This window comes from Corvus kubaryi, unplaced genomic scaffold (genome assembly GCF_017639235.1).
Source record: "Corvus kubaryi isolate FWS band 111438036 unplaced genomic scaffold, C.kubaryi_AGA036_p1.0 split3-73, whole genome shotgun sequence".
Taxonomy (NCBI): Eukaryota; Metazoa; Chordata; class Aves; order Passeriformes; family Corvidae; genus Corvus; species Corvus kubaryi.
In genome coordinates, this window is record NW_024582091.1 from 46,225,142 (window position 1) to 46,242,444 (window position 17,303).

The 17,303-nt window shown below is 36.2% G+C and overlaps 1 protein-coding gene across 13 annotated transcripts in view; it reads left to right on the top strand.

The window, feature by feature from the left end:
* Positions 1–17,303, top strand: part of STXBP5 (syntaxin binding protein 5) — a 108,877-nt gene that overhangs the window by 37,526 nt on the left and 54,048 nt on the right. For all 13 annotated transcript variants that reach the window (XM_042017191.1, XM_042017193.1, XM_042017197.1 and 10 more), the window contains exons 5-7: positions 9,935–10,069; positions 11,182–11,245; positions 13,603–13,686. In XM_042017191.1, the coding sequence (XP_041873125.1) occupies positions 9,935–10,069; positions 11,182–11,245; positions 13,603–13,686 (283 nt within the window). The remainder of the gene's footprint in view (positions 1–9,934; positions 10,070–11,181; positions 11,246–13,602; positions 13,687–17,303) is intronic.

The window sequence follows — 17,303 nt, forward strand, 5'->3', positions numbered from 1 at the left end:
TGGGTCTTCTCTGTGACAACTCACCCTTAAGGGAAAGGAAGTACCTAAGATTCAGAAGTGCTCATTGGTGGAAAGGAATGTCAAAAGTCAGAGGGTCCACAAACAATCAAAGTTTTATTGATAAATTACACACTTGGTATGGAAATGGGCATATTAGTCCCTGGCCTACTATGTAACCACATGGCAGTGGATTTTGGATAAAGGGGTAGGGTGAAAGGGAAGAGGGGAAATAAAGGGGGAGAGATGAGATAAAAAAAGAGTGAAAGAAAAAAAGAAAAGAGAAATTAAAGAGGGGGATGAATTAAAGGAAAAGAGAAAAAGAGGGGGAAAAGAGAAGTAAAGAAAGGAGAAAAGAAGGATGCTGAAATGACAACTACTGATCTTTTTTTATCTAGCTGATGGAATATCAGTCCTGGTTTCAGCATTGATCCAGCTGCCTTGGTCTGGCTGATGAGATGTCCAGGATCCTGGGGACATTGCCCAGGCTTGGGGGAGTACCTTTGTATGGGCAGGTTTCTCCACCTCACAGATAGGTTTCTTGCTTTCTATGTAAATGAGTTATGTACAGTCCATTCTTTCAGGCCTTTCTGGAAATGAGTCAGAGGGCTTTGGGGGTCTTTGGTGGTTCTAATCCCACCTTATTGCCGCGTCCACTTCCTACCACTCATTTCTGCACTTGCATTATACTGTGTTGTGTTTTTTCTAAAGGAAAAGTGCTTCTCTTATCTCCACCTGACCCCCCTTCTTCAGCCGAAACTTGCTCTTTCTCATAGTGTGTTAATACCAATAGTCCTTGGTTTTACCAACAATTCTTCTGTGTTAGTAATAACAGTCCTTGGCTGGCTCCACAGCCATCTGGTTATCTGTGTTTGAGACGTACACATTAGCCCCTTCTGGGAATCGAGAGTTCAAAAGGATCTCACTGTGGACTGCTGCTTATAGGCTTGTTAGACAGTGGACTTTAATAGACGTTAGCCTCTTATAATCAGGAGCTCAAAAGGGTCTCACTTTGGACCACTGTTTAGAGGATATGAAGAGAGTGGGCTTTAGTTGTAGTAATTTTCCATCCTGGCCAATTTGAATTGGTAACTTTCTTGGAGTGTTCAACAACAAAAATATTATTCCACTTGGGTTGCTGTTCAGACAAGAAAAATAAATTTCCAAGGCTGTTTGTTAAAAATAAAGTGTTCATTAGACACCTGTTAGTTCCTGGGGACAGACAGTGTTCCTGATAAGCTCAAGGGGAGCTTAGTCCAAATGCAGTTCATCAAGGCCAGGGCATAATGAGCATTTCTCAGATCAGAGAAGTGAGTGTCCTGGGTGGCAGAGGGGTGCAGCACCACAACCCATACCATAACTAAAGTCAGCTTCTCTCAGCCTCTACGTTCTCAAGTCACAAGCATGAAGATGTTATAAACCTAATTAATAAAAATTTTAAAGTACTTTTTATTGTGGGATTAAGATCTGTTCATAAGGATAACTAACTTCTCAAACTGGATTTATTTAAAGTATTTTGTATACTACAACACAGCCTTATAACTGCCTTCTCTAATGATAATTTGTCAGTTTGTGAAGGGAGATTAGATATCTTGGAATTCTTATTATATGACTGAAGCCATGAATCTAGTGGCTTCAGTATTTGCTCTAGGATTTTGTTGAGGCTAATGTTTAAAATTATATAACTGAGTGGATTTACCTGGAAGTGTGTTGGGATGGAAGAAAAGCAGTATTTGTGTCCTGTTTAACAGGAGTTGAACTTTAATATGTCACAGGCAAATTTTTATTCAGATTTTGTTTCTAAATAACAATGTCCTATGTAAGGTTTAGATTTGAACTAAAAAGTTTTCTTTAGCATAGAAGGCTGACTGTAGCAGTTAGCTACCCAGATGAAAGGATTTTCTTAGTCTTGAAAGCTATTCTTTAACCGTATTTAAAAAAATTAATTAAAAAAGCAAGTGATAAGGCTATGACTTCATTAATGAATTCTGTAGTCTTCTGGCACAGCCTTTTAAGAGCTCTGGCTAATTCCCTTCTTTTAGTCATGTGGAAGAATGACTGCCCCATGTCTAACAACTTGATTTCTAGATTTCGTATTTGTTTATCCTGTTGGTAATTGAATTTGGCTACCTCACTTTCAGGTGTTTTAAACATCTTAAGATACAAACCACAGAGCTAGCTTGTCTATAAATGCTTGTGTCGTGTGTTTAAGTATTTTGTAAACTTACCTGAAAATTTGAGTTTTAAATCTGTAAAGGATTTCAGAAAGCACTCTTTAGTATATGACAGGAAAGTGATGTGAATTCTTGCTTTTCTACTCATGACTTTTAAGAACAGGGAGTGGTGAGAAAGAGCTGATTCCTTTTAATGTAATTCTATGCCATTACAGGCTATGTTGTGCTTCGTAGAAAATGTCTTTGGATAACTTGCATCATCTTAGATTTGAGCAAAACATTTCTTTAAAAGCAGTGGCCAAGAGTCCTGAAATATGCTGCTTTCTGTTGAATCATTAAATTAGTTGAGAATCTGTAGATAACAACCTGACCTTTAATGGATTTATGGCTCCTGACTGCCTTTTGTAACAGTGATGGTTAGTAATTTGAAGCAAGTCTTCTGAAGCGTGAGGTTTTAGATACATAACAAATCAGTTAGCTGAAATTACTGACAGATGTCAAAAGCTCAGTGCAAAACAAGCTAGTTCAAGTTTTCTAGCCTTTTGTTTGCTGCATTCATGGGGGTTTTGCAGCTGCTTTATGTTCTAGTTACCAAAGCAGAGTTAGGAGATAGTAAACCAATGTCATGCTTGGCCACTGTTACTTGACTGTGAGAAGCAGTGTGTAGGGGCCGGGACAAAAATGCGTAATGATGGTGAGCAATTGCTTGTGTGACTTGTCATGCAAATTAAAAGTGTCTAAATACTACCTCTTTTCAGAATGCACAATTCAGTGTGTGAACTTACTATCTCATACTTCTCTAAGGTGTCTTCAGTGGATCACTATCTAGTTCCTTTGTCATCTACATATCTATGTAAAAGTATCTTAAACACAAGATTGTTGTGTGTTAACAAGTAATGCAAGATTCATGTCAAGTTTGCTTTAACTCAATAATAAATATAAATGTCACACGAGGCTAGCTCTGAAATATGTGTAGTTAACACATCTTATTAGAGTAAGTATTGAAAGCATGTTGTGAGATAGATAGATAGATACCTAATCTGGCTTTAGTTTCCTGCTATGCAGGAACTGTTAAACTTGGTGCTGATCTAAGGTGTGAAAGGTCAAACGTATCACTAACCACAGACTTTCCCAGATCCTGTTTGAGAGGGTGGAGGGACAAAGTAACTTGATTTAAAAAAAAAAAAAGAAAAAGGAACATAGGATTACAAATTTGAGACCCCTTTGCCAGCCAAAGCAAACCAACTTTGTATACAAGTATGAAAAGTTTCTTTCATTATCCAAGACTTACATCCTTCCTGAGCTGACATTCCCTGTTCTAATGCCAAAAGAAAGTTTGTCTTTATGGTAAGTCACAAAGCAAGAATGGTATAAAACAGAACTGAGTGTTTCGTGTGAGTGCTCTGCATATCGATCTCTGAATGCCTTGATAGCAGTTTAATTTTTAATATGTCAACTATATCAGCTTCTGTGCTGTGGGATTTAAATAGTTTTCTACAACATGAAACTGCATAATTCAGAGTTACAAAATTATGCAAAAAATATCTTTGGCTTTGTATCCTGCTGTAAACAGCAACTTTAGCATTGTGTTTGGAACACTGTCTACAGAGAGTGGAAGATCCCACTTGTGTTTACTTATTAATAAGAATTTAAACTTGTTTTGGCATGTATGTTGCCCTGTTAGATACTGTAACTTTGTACTCAGCCTGTGCCTTAGCCAAAGTGGGAGTTTTCTTTCACCTTGAATTTATAAACTGACCAATTCTGCCACTTTGTGGATGGCAGAAGGACATACAGGTTGTCTTGCCTGTGAGAGCAGGTGATGATAGACATTGTTTATGTGGTTTTGGTTCATTTTTCACACATAACTTAAGTTTTTGGTTTGGGGTTTGTTCTCGTTTGGGTTTTGGGGTTTTTTTTTCTCCCACTTTACAAAGTGACTTTTTTCAGAGTGAGAGGAAATAATCACTGGGTCTGCTTGCCATGATGGTGTCATGTAAAACCTTTTACCTAGTGAACTTAAAATTTTAACTCAGTGGTGATTCACTGGGGGATGTAATTAGAAGGAGTTTGATCTTGTTTCAAGAAATTAGCAGAAGAAAATTAACTTACTGACTGTCTGGATTTGCCATATATGTGAATGTTTCTTTCACAAGGATAAAATTCCTTTGAAAAATGTTTCCTTGAGGCCATGCACGCATGCAGAGTTCCACATGTCAGTGTGGTTGATGGAACTGCAGTTGCATCAGTTGCCTTCTGCTGCCTTTAGCACTGAGGCAGAACCAAAATGCTGAGTCCTGTCACTCAGAAATTTCAAATTTCTGAGAAATGGGTTTTGAATTGCCTCAGTTGCTCTGCTAGCTGGTTCTTTCACACTGACTTTCACAGTGATATGAGGCATAGAATGGCCAACTGCCGCTTTCTTGGGCAGAATTTGACCTCTGGTCTTTAAGTTCTGCCTAGATGACAGACTTCTCCCTCAGTGATAGGAATAATTTTTCTGTCTCCTGTGGGAGAGCTACGTCTCTGATATGGCCTTTTTTTTTTTTCCTTCAGTTAGAATTTGTGGCTTCCCATGTACCTTTTGAGGCAACTGATTTGAAAACCAAGAGAATTTTTCAGTATTGAAAGAATTTACACAGAACACCCAGGAAATCTGAAGCTTTCTTACCACTGGTGAAATACCCCGCACTATGTATTTGTGAACCCCTCTGGGGGTGTCTGACATGCCAATGGTCTGGTTACTTTTTGTGTCATCCCAAGGTACTTGAGTATCTTGCTCTGACACATGCTTACTCCGTTGTGACACCACTGGTGGCTACCACTACTCAGATACTGAACGTCGGTGCTTCTCAGCTGCCTTAAGAGGCAGCCATTCAAGTCAATATATTTGGGGAAGCACCATTTGGAGTGCTGTTATGGGATATAAATGGAATTGAAGTACGTGGTTCTGTTCCTGTGATGTACTGCATTTACCCACATGTTCTTTTGGTGGGACATTTTTGGGATGCATTGAAGAGGATTTCTTCCTCTGCATATGGCTTCTGGTCTTTGAGGCCTTTTTTGTACATGTAGATGTTTTAAGCCTATTGAAGTTATCAGATGTGGAAAAAGACCCTTTTGCAACAGTCAGGCAGTATCCAAGCCACCGCTTGTTTCCATCAGTATGTCATTTTGACACTGGCTTTTGACTTTTTAAGCCTGTGGAAGACTTTGACAAGAGTGCATGGATGTGGAGTCTACACTAACATCAGAATTAAACTTCTCAGCTTCTGAATTTTACATGATGCTATCTCATACGTGAAAGGTTGAGGATAAAGGTGTGCAGAATTCAGCTTTGATAGCTTAATCTTTTGCTTTTATTTTTTTGATGCAATAATGATCTGAGCAGCTTGTGTACTTAGAGTAACTGCAGACCTATAATGATAGCCTGAAGCATGAGAAATATTTTAGTGATTTAACAATAAAACCTGTTATCAGTGTTTGTCATGCTTCAAAGCATTCGTCATTGTGCTTTGTTAAAGCAGTGAAAAATTCTGAAGAATATATAATGCTTCATAATGCAGTAGACTAGGAAAAGGTAAAGATTAATTTGGAAGGATTTCTGCTGTCATAATAATACAGTCAAGTTAACAGCCTGCCAGTTTTCCTTAATATTTTCTCTTAAAAAACTAATTCTTTTACTTACGTATTAATTTAATAAGTTGTCTTCTTAAATATTACTGTAATTAAATTCCTGTAGGGAGTATTATCACTTGCTGTATTAATAGTTTTGATATATGTGTTGAAACAGCAGCAATTAAGATTTTTTTTGATAGCTTTGATAGATTATAAGAAAAGATACATGCTCTGCAGTTAAGAAAGGGAATCCTTTCAGCAGGTTTACAAACCACTTACTGAAGATTCACTTGTCATTGCTAAGACTCTCCCATAAGCAATATCCTAAATTATATTTTAGTGTAAGAACAGTAAATATTTTATCATTGTTTTCCCTTGCGGGTGTGTCACTTGCTTTTCTGTATATAATTTTTTTTTCTTGAACTATTGGTGGTTCAACTCTTACAAATTCATTTTGCAAGAAAGAAAAATCTGGGGTTTTTTTGGTTTTTTTTGGGGGGTGGGAAAGGAGTAACTTTGCAAATATGTATGCGATGAAGAGGAAGATTTTGTGCTTACAGTAAATTACAGATGCAGGAGAATTTAAAACTACCCTAACTGCTTTGGGGTTGTGTAACAGTACCTCATTTTAGTGATGATGTTAGTTTGTACTGTAGATTTCACATTGAAAAAATAAATCTCCTTAAAGCTTTTTTTTTTTTTTTCTATAAAGGGATCTTTCTCTTTGTGAAGATATGGGAAAGTGAAATATTTGAAATGACATGCTGTGCCCAGTATTGGTTTATGCTAAAAGTTTGGTCTGTTTCACAAAATGTACTACACTTAGTGAGGGAGCTGAAATTGCCTTGGAGACAACATGAGGAATCTGTTGTGCCATGAAAGAACTGCCTGCAAAAGCCTGCTTTCTGTGACTGCTGGCTCAGACAATCCCAGGCTGTCTCTTTAGACTCACAAAACGGGACTACTTTAAATCATAGATGCTTCTATTTTAATATTTTTTGGGCAGAATGGCTTGCTACAGGAGAAAAGTGTGGTAGTCTGCTTTTGACTGCTACATTGTTTTCAGGCAGTTGGGGTTTATGTGCAAGAAATACTTGTACAAAATTTTTTCATCTGTAGTCTTTTTGATGTGTTCCCAACAATTGATTATATTTCCACTTTATTGATTATATTTCCCAACAATGGATTATATATCCATTTGTGGGTAGGGAGAGAGGGGGAAGAGTGCTCGAGTGTTAGGAATGGCTAGAGCATTATATGGCCAATTCTGCTTCTGTTGATCCTAAAGTACATTATGGATGAAGTATATTCTAATCTCGTGGTATAAAGATAGGTTTCTGAAAGAAAAATCTGCATTTTTCAGAAAAAAAAAACAAAGCTGTCTGTGGCCAAGTGTCAAATAAGCAAGTATTGCATCACTACCAAGACTCTAACCCTTTGTTTCCATCCTCCAAAAGGAGTTTGAATCCCTTCAATCATCAGTCCAATTCTTAGCAGAGCAAACAAGGCAACTGACCATTTGGATGGTCATAGCTTCACTGATTTTTAGTTTTTAAGGGGGCTGTAACACTTCTAAAGTTGTTTAAAATATACATAGTTTAAGGTGAAGCCTTAATGGGGGAGGAGAGAAGCTCCTCATGAAGTGCATGAACTTTAATGTTGGAAATATTATTCTGTAAATTGTTAAAATAAATACAGTTATGTGAAATGAGTCATCCAGTCAAAATATAGTTGAGTTTCTGAAAATTGGAAGATGTAGTTTTTCTATTAAGAAAACAAAAAAATAGTAAACATATTTTTTATTTGCAAATGGAGTAACATTTACTGCATTCAGGGAGAAATGCTGGTTCTTACAGCAGGATCAGCATGCCATTCCTTTTGGATTTAACTAGTTCTGTGAAATAAAAGATCTAGAATATTTTTTAGTGTATAGAACAATCATACAAGACATTGTAGAAGAATGGTAAAATACTTCAAAGAATAAGGTTAAGAACTCTGTTATGTGCCTATACTTTGCAAGTTTGAAGTCTTTTCAACCTCCTGCCTTCAAGAGTTTGTAAATATTTTGTGAAGCTACTTGTTCTGTTCTTTTACTATTGTCATGCAATCACTTCACTGTTTGCTAACTCTTGACAAAATTAATCTCGGTTGCACAAAAAAGACAGTAAATTGAATATACCTGCATATTCAAGAAGAGTATCAAGAATATTGAGGAGCTGGGCACTTCTTTAAGTGTCACCCTTGTGCTAAAGTAGTCAAAGCTGAAGTCCCAACTTTTATTTTTGCCCACTTTAAATAATGTGAAATAGATTGGTTTTCATAACAAACGTGTTGGACAATTGTAATTAGCAATATTAACTTGCTAATCAAGACAAGCCTACAACCCTGCTACTGATTATTTTTTCTGGCTGCTAGGCCATGATTTTGGATCCAACTGATCTGGTTGCCAGCTGCTTTTGGCATGTGGAGTGCTGGCACAAAAAGCTGCTGTGGAGTTGCAGAGTGCTGAAGGTTTATGTTTATGCTGTATCTTTATACACAGTAACTGCCTGCCTAGGAGGAATGTGTACCAATGTACGTGATTTAGCTTCCATTGAAATATTTTTTTTCAAGGATGTTGGGAAAACACAAGTCTTCAACCTGTGGTGTTTGCAGATTAGTGTGCTTAGAGTTAAATGTGTTACAACCTCTGTAAGTTCAATGAGTTGGAAGAGCATTTTAAGTCATGTGTATAGTATTTTTCTCCTGTCAAACATCAATGAAAAAAGTTAGTTCAGCCTTTTGGCATAAATATTCAAGGACAAGAAATTGAGTTGGAAAAAAGGTAGATGAAATATTTGCTTGAGCAAAGTGCGTTTCCTAATTAGGAAGAAATAAGTGAAAAAAACCCCAAAATAGTACACTTCTGAATCCAGGTAGTATCACTACAGAGGCCTTAACTTTTGAAACCAGCAGTGCAAATTAACATCTCTTCAGCCACAGCAATTTCTCTCTTGGCTGCTTTTTTCTTTCAGCTCAAGTTGGTGTGCATATAGAGCATATAATGCAAAGGATCTAAAGCTGTTCTTTGCATAAATACTTAACAGGCTTGTGAAGTGATGCATGGATTTGGCAATAAGCAACCCAACTGGGAGAAAACAAGAACAAAAAAATTTGTAAAGCTAAGGATTAGAGCTGACAGAACAAATTCTTGTTGTACAATTGTTTTACCTTATCGCTGAAGCATTTCTGAAACCCCAAGTTTGATAGCTAAGTAATTTGGCAATTTCTTTCGATGTTAGACCCTGTCAGATTAAAATGGTGTAGAGTTTCCAGAAAGTTTCTAGACTCCAATTTTGAGTTAGCATTCTGTCAGTTTGCACAGACGTTATTTCCTTATCTTGAAGAAATAGTCAACAATAATCAGGACCCAAGGGGGGCAGAAATAATCAGGTTTTCAAACGCTACTATTTGTGCTGGAGCTACCATCAAAGAGGAGTCCTCTGCTGGTACATACAGGTGTTAGCTGTTGAGTCTTCTAGCAGAAGAAAAAACTATAAGGCAGAATGTTAAAACATGACAGAAGTAAAGTAACAGCCTGAAATTTAAACTACTTTTAAAATGACTTCTATAATTCTTTAGGATTGTTCTAAGGTTTGCTCTTTAGGGGTTAATTTGGATTACATGTAAACTTACTTTTCTTGAGTTTTATCTTTTGTCTTTGTCTCCTTACCTGAAACCAGCTTTATCTGCATATGGTAACTTCTAAAATCCTTTGCTTTTTAAACTGGAAGGTAGAATGATTCCAAAGGGAGATTTATAGACTATAGGAGTATTGTATTTTAAGTTTGACGTGACAGGAACCTTGATCAAATACATTCAATATGGTAATTTTTAAAGGTGATTGTAATTTTTTTTTTTTTATTGGATGATTTATGAGTTTTAGAATACCCTGCTTTCTATTTTTTTGTTTAGGTTGAGGTTGTACATTATGTTTTCATATCTTACTTTGGTCATGTACTGGCTTTTCTACTTTACCTCAAACTTGTCATATATCTTCTTGTTTGACTATTGCCTTATTTCTACCTTTTGGCAGCATAGACCTTGCAGTGCAGGATATCAAAAAGACATTTCTTTAATTTCTTTTTGGTGGCTTTCTCTTTCAGGATAACATTTTGTCATCTGCCTTTCCAAAGCAAATGGCTATATGTGGGCACCGAAAGAGGAAACATTCACATTGTCAATGTGGAATCATTTACTCTCTCAGGCTATGTCATCATGTGGAATAAAGCCATTGAACTGTGAGTTTAACCAAGTGTTGTCTTGGGAGGGGAGGGAACAGGAGTGTCCCAGATGTTGTTAACATCAGTTGCAGGAATATCGTTGTCTAGAGTGGCCTCCGTATTTATCTTACTGCACTGCATACACTGTCAAAGTACATGGTGATGTAAATACTTTTTATTTTCATGAATGTGAAGTGCTGATGTTAATATGTTTCTGCCTATTAGCAGTATTTTGTCATAGTTCTTGGGATAGACATGGAAATAGACAAAATAGACAATATAGAAATAGATGTAAAAGTCACTGTGTGTGGGGAAAAAATAGAAGAAAAAATAATATACATTAAAATATGGTGTGGCTGGTACTTGGACAGACATGTCACTTCTACAGTTTGGGATTAAAGACCAAAGTGTAAAGATAGGTATTTTTTAAGAGGGCTGATGTTTTCTAAATTGAAAATGACTTTCTGAAATGCAAATTTAAATAAGTCTATTCCAAGAGCAAAATACATTTTATAGCTATTGTAATTTCTTCTCCTTTTTTTAATGTTAAAATTGGATGTACAAATATAATGGTTTGTAGGGGAAAAGATGTAGTTGTGTGCTTCTCTTCCTGTGCTGGTGTTTTGCTCCCAGTACGTCTACTTTCAAAAATACACGGAGTCCATCACTTGCCAAAGGGTGCTGCAGCAAACACAGCTCTTTAACAGAAGATTCTTCCATCTTCTTCAATATCAAGAAGTCAACATAAAATGTTAATTCTGTGTTATTGTAACAATGGCTGTCTTGAGCAGTTTATTAATAATGGCAAAGCCTGTTTTCCAGTGTAAAAGTCAACATTTTATCCAACAGTGTCAATTTTGTAACAACAGGTGTTAAGATAAAATTTTTAAAGCTGATGGTAATTTTTTTGTTGATAGGCAGTAAATAAGTCGTTCCTTAAGACAGAAACTAAGTGTCTACATAGACACAGCATTTATGGGCTTGAAGATAAAAGTAACTCCATTTTGAAATGTCACAACTTGCTTGCATGGAGTCTGTATCTGCAGAATCTGTATTACTTCCAATCATTTTGTGATGCCGTTTAGGGCAGGGAAACATTTTTTTTTTTAATTGAAGTATTTCTTTTTTAGGTCATCCAAATCTCACCCAGGACCTGTTGTCCACATTAGTGACAATCCAATGGATGAAGGAAAGGTAGGATATGTTTAAAGACTCTTCAATACGTTATTTTCAAAGCAAGGCTTTTTAAAAGTATAGATACCACTCCTATTTAAGGAAGGATTAAGTATATGAGGGCAACAAAAGTTTTAGGCCCTGAAAGTAATACAAGGCAAGGTACAGACATGACTGTAGGGCACATTACTGGAATAATTCATCTTGTAATCGGAAACATTTGAAAACACAGATGAAAATCCTTAGCTGCAAAACTTCTGGAAATAAAAGCAAAGAATTTTACTTACGGTGATAAAAATTAAGATGTTACAAAAAAAACACCTGTCATAACTAGAGTGCTGAAAGTGTGATGGAAATTAATTATCATGCTCTTTTTCATGCTCTTGGATGTTATACAAATAAACATTTTAAAGTTGTGAAACAGCATATTTTTATAGAATACCATGTACTTTGTCTTTAGATTAACTAATCTGAGACAGGGGTTTTGTGGAATTTGACATCTAACTCATATTCACATTTTAGGCAATTTATTATAATCACTAGGTGCTGTGTGCTAATGAAACTGGCCTACATAACAACAAGATATTTCAGAAAAGTGAACCAAAATATGTGAGAAAGATCTATGTATTAGACTTGCCTTTTCATTCTTATGAGATAGTATTAACAATCATAATACATCTGTTCATCTTGACCGAAGGTTTTACAGTACATGTTCTTGAAGCCCTTGCAAGACAAGAGTCTTTGTCCTGTGACATACCATTTTGCTTACTTTGCTTACTAGTGTTCTGCATATGCAAGAGAAATATTTTTTGTCTACTTTGTGCTTTTCATGTCAGTAGTAGATTAAATTGTAGAGGGAATGATCCTGTTGTCTTAGCAGTGGTTTGAAAGTTTTAGCTAGTTATCAGCTTGTATCCTGAACACCTGAGGTTTCAGTCCAGCAGAAAATTTAATGAGTAGAGGTTTTTTCATTAGTGTGAAGCTCACTGCAGTAAGTGCATAGCTAGTGTGTTTCTCTGTAGAATTAGGTTTGAATCACATTGCAGGCTTATGGACTCTAGAATATGAAGTTGTTGATTTTCATAAAATATAAATGATCAATTTATTTCGATGTATTCCACCCCACATCTAATTATTGTCAATAAAGTTTAAAAATTACTGGTTTTATTCATCAGGCTATTAATCATTGTTTTGAAATCCAACCTTACGTTTTCTTATTTCTCATAAGAAAAACATTGCTGGAAAAAACCCCTGTGCAGTTGCAAAAACTCCCTGTGTACTCACTTTTAAAATTTGTTCATGCTTTTAGCTTTCTAATCATAGTGGTTTTTCTAAGGTTTTAGGTAAACATAGAAAAATAATAATATATGGCATATGATAGGCAAGATAATTTAAAATAATAGTATACATAATGTTAATGGGAAAAATTGAATATTCACTTTTACTAGATCAAACATATCTAATATTTATGGTATTTTAGTGCTGTATAGCACTGAAAGAGATTAAATATTTTCTTTGTAAGCTTGTAGGAGATCTGTTGTTTTTGTACTGGAAACAACTGGACATGCTGGAAAGACTGTCCAGGCAAAACCTCTAGGTGTGGCAATAGATTGTTACTACTGCCTTATGTTGGCCTTGGGGTTTGGTTTTTTTCCATTACGAGAAGTAGCACTTAAGATAGGAGAGCAAAACACTTGGATACTCAACAGTGTGTTAGACCAAGTACTAAGAGCAATTTGAGTCTTCATTCCCTGCAGAAAAGGTTTCATCTTGCTTCTTGCAAAAAGATTATTTGGGAAATTACCTAGTTTAATTTATCTAGCTTTCCTCCTATGAACAAATAATGTTTCTGGTGTTCCTTCAGCCAGTTATCTCAATTGTGATTAACATCTGGAGAAAGCTCATAGTACATAATTTCTTTATAGACGATGAGCTCTTACTGAGAACTTCAGGTGGGATATTCTATTCTTCCAGCAAATTTAAGAAGAATTAATTCCAGTGAGGATAATGCCCAATAAAGTTTTCTTTTTCAACATCCCTCATTTTCACTCAGGATGGAATATACATAGCAAGGTTTAATGTTGGTCTTTCTGGAACTCAAAACAATTTCCAAGGAATCTTCAGAAGGATGCTTTCATTTTTTTCTGATTTTGCATGAATGTCCATTATATTTTCTGGAACGTAAGGAGAATAAGTACGAAGTAAACTTTTCTAACACTGAGGCCTTCACCTCTTTAATTTTTGTTTTTTGTAACTACTTGCAGTTACTACATATAGTATTATGCTGCATATCTTTTGGGACAAGAACTTCAGGCGTTGCAAATGATACCATTTTGCTTTTCCTTATAAAGAATTAATGCATCTTCTTATTAATGCAGCTTCTGATTGGCTTTGAATCTGGAACGGTGGTATTATGGGACCTGAAGTCAAAGAAGGCAGATTATAGATATACACATGATGAGGTAATATTTTTCATCTGCATTGCTTTGAGGATATAATTCACTACTGTAATAGTGATTTTTATTATTTTTTAATCTCCTGCTTCTGTGACCAGTGGATCAATAAGTAGGTCTCTTTGAAATTGCAAGTACTGGAAATCGTCTCTAAAAGAGCACTAGGGCTTGGATAATAAACTTCAGATCAAATAACTTCACTGAGTTTAAGTTTGTAAAGTAATGAATGGTGGCATGGATTGGATTTCTTTACTAAGGTTTTAGATCTTTGTTAAGGGCTCACATTGAAACAAGATGGTTTAGCAATTTCTGTAATTTGGAATCTCTCACATATTCTCAGAACTGCGAGAGGAAAGGGCAGGGGAAGAAACCACTAAATACAAAGTCTCACTACCACATTTCTGTAAACACCTTTTCTCTGTAGAATAAGATCAAGATCAATTCTTTGGAATAAGACTGGGGGAGGTTTAAAAAAACAATAGCATTAAGTGGCATTCATTTCTTTAAAACTTGATTCTCGAGAGAAAAGACTTTTTGAAAGACTGAGATTTAAGAAAAATCATTTGGCATAATATGCAAGTTGATGTATTTCATTTAAAATAATATAAAATTGGTCTTGATTACATTTTGTTGATTGTAAAATGACTTTTCATTGTTTGGTACCAGCTTTAGGGGTTTTTTTGGGGGGGGGAGGGGGGCGTGGTTGTTGGGTTTTTTTGGTGGCAGTTCTGCCTCAGTACTTGTACTTGTGTGTATACTACCAATCAAGAGTTTGCTTGGTGGGGGAGTTTCTGAAGTAGTCTAAGCCTTAGATCATCAGAAATGTCCATATAACTCCCAAAGTATGTTATCCAAAGAACAATTTTTCTCACTTCCATTTTCATTGCATGAACTTAATTAATTCCCTCTGTAATTTTTTTTCGTAAATTTACTTGTGTCTTCCTCATGTTTTTCTTCCTATACCTCTTACTCGTCGTGTTCTTCTCTTAACTTTTTTAACCATTCTATTTTATCTTTGTTTTATAAAACAGAAGCACAGAAGCATAGTATGTATGAAGATGTGGGCACACTGGATTTATCATGTGGAATAATTATCTTTGGACTTGTTTTCTTTTTCCCTTGATCTTGATATTGGATTAGCCTTTTGATGCTCCAAGCATAAAGCAGATGCTTCCTTGGAACAACCCACTATAAAACTAGAGACTCATTCTTCAGGTGTTACTTGTCAGGTCAAAGTCCTGACATTTAGGCATCATTTTACATTGACATAGTTGGACAGTAAAAATTTAAGTCTTTCTGCAGTTTTTCACTGAAATCATGATTTTTACTTCGAATGTAGTTTGGTACTGTCAGTAGACTCTACCATCTTAATGTTGTTGTTCTAGTTTTCCAAGTTGCTTATGGGCAAACTCAGCAGTATAGATCCCTGAGGGTTTCTACCTTAGCTTCATCCATGAACTAATCAATTGGTGCCATCCTGTCTTTATTCCACATTGTGTTACTTCATTAACCAGTTATTTATTTGTTCAAAAGTATTTAGTCTGTTTAGTTTTAGCTTCCTTTGAGATACGCTGTTGAAGGACTTTGAAAATTGTGTAGACAGCTTAAGTGGCATTTCCGTGAGCCACATGCCTGGTACCATTCTTGGAGGTTTGTTGACTACTTCTCTCTGGTATGTTATACTCATCCATATGTCAGTTAACTCTGTTCTTTATTAAAATTTTATTGCAGTTTCTAGAAACTCAGCTAAGGCAGACACCGTGCTGCTTATTCTGTTTTGGTTTTTTTTTATTTGGTTGGTTTTTTTGGTTTTTTTTGTGGTCCATTTATTTAAAAATTGACTAAATATCTGTCTCAATACTTTTTGGAACCAATTCTGACTTGAGAGGCTACAGAGATCAGTGAATAGTTCAGATGTTATATCTTTGATTTTTTTTAGGATTTAGAAATGAATGCATCTGGGCATTCAGTTTGGGTTTTTTGGTTGCAGAAGAGATAATGAAATACCTCAGGTCAGACCCTTGGCAAAGAAATGTGCTTATCATAACTTGGGAATGGTTAGGAAGGAAAGAGAAAAAAAATTATGATCTGGTAATGTTGTGGTTTCCTTGCTCACGAGGGTGTGCACACAGAAGACTCAGAGAGGAACAGTGGAACAGTGCCTTATCTCAGGAGATCTCCTCTGTCTCTGGTTAGTGTGATGCAGAGCAAATAAAGTTCTTTGCCATTTTGTTTCCTGCTGACTGCATAAATTTGGATATTTCTGTGCACAGAATCTTTCTAGCTAGTTTCTTGTTGACTTCCTGGTTTCCTGGCATTGTCAGAGAGCTTTTTATGCACTGAGTGTAAGGGCTGTATTCCATCATGAACATGTGTGCCAACCTACCTTTAAGGGACAGGAAGCATCTAATGTCACAGCATGCTTCACCTCTTCCCTCACGGAGAGTAATGCATGCAGCATTCTGCCCGGTAGCAGGAGCAGGATTTTAAGCCTTAGGATTTATACCATTGGTTCTCTGCTTGTTCTTGATGAGAGCTCTTCTGAGTGTGGAGTTGACAACCAGTAAAAAGAGAGCTACTTAGTCCAATCTTGTCACACTTGCCATCTTAGAGGGTGGCTAGGCTTCCTCAGGCATCATGAGCAGGGTGGCCAGGACACTGATACCATAAAGAATGTTTACTAGAAACTTTGCCATTGGATTGGTTTCCTCCTCTCTCATCACTTTGCAGCTGATGTTCTTCTTAAAGCATGTAACTTGAAAGTCTGTGCAATCTATCACCATCATTTGATGCAACTTTCTTAACTCAAAACTTCGGATGTGTGCAGGGATCCAAATGTCATCCTTTGCTCCTTAGCAGAGGAAGATCATAATGAGGGTTAAAATCCCTGTGTGTCCAGAGGTTTGTAGAAAGGTACCTGTATTTCCTGAGGGAAGAAGTTGAATCCAATTATATGGTTTTGTAGCTTCCTGCTTGGTTTCATTTCAAACGGCCTGACCTTTAGGAGGCTTTCTTGAAGTAAATTCCCATGTTGTGGTAGGGCAGTCTCATTTGTTGCCTGAAAGCCAGGTTAATGGAACACTGTCCACACTTTCTTCTGTCTGAACATGTGTGCCTTCCCAGCATCCTGGTCTAATAGCTGCAGCACTAGGACACTCATTCCAAGGACAGGAGCAGGTGTGCAACATTAGCCGTGGCTGGGGGCGCAGCTCTAGGTCATGATTAGGGTTACTGCTGATTGCTGGCATGTTCTTCCCTCCATAACATCCTACTTACAGGAAAATTCAGAGAATTTAGTTCTAATTTGTACTTGATCTTTCTATATTATGAATTAAATCCTGAACTTAAAGTAGTGTATATTTTTTATTATAACAGTAATATTTTGAATATTTAGAATTGGTTAGAATAATGCACAAATGTAACATTCTTTTTCAGAGAATTTGGAGGAAATTATTTGTACATAGTGAAACTGCAGCTATGAATTAACTTTTGTTTAGAATATTTCTTTAAAATCCTTTACTCAAAACATCCTTTTTGTCTTAGGCAGGCTCAATGAAAAAGTAAGACTAAATTCCTTTTTCACCATTCTTAAGCCTTTTATATGCAGACACAGGGCATTTAAGGAA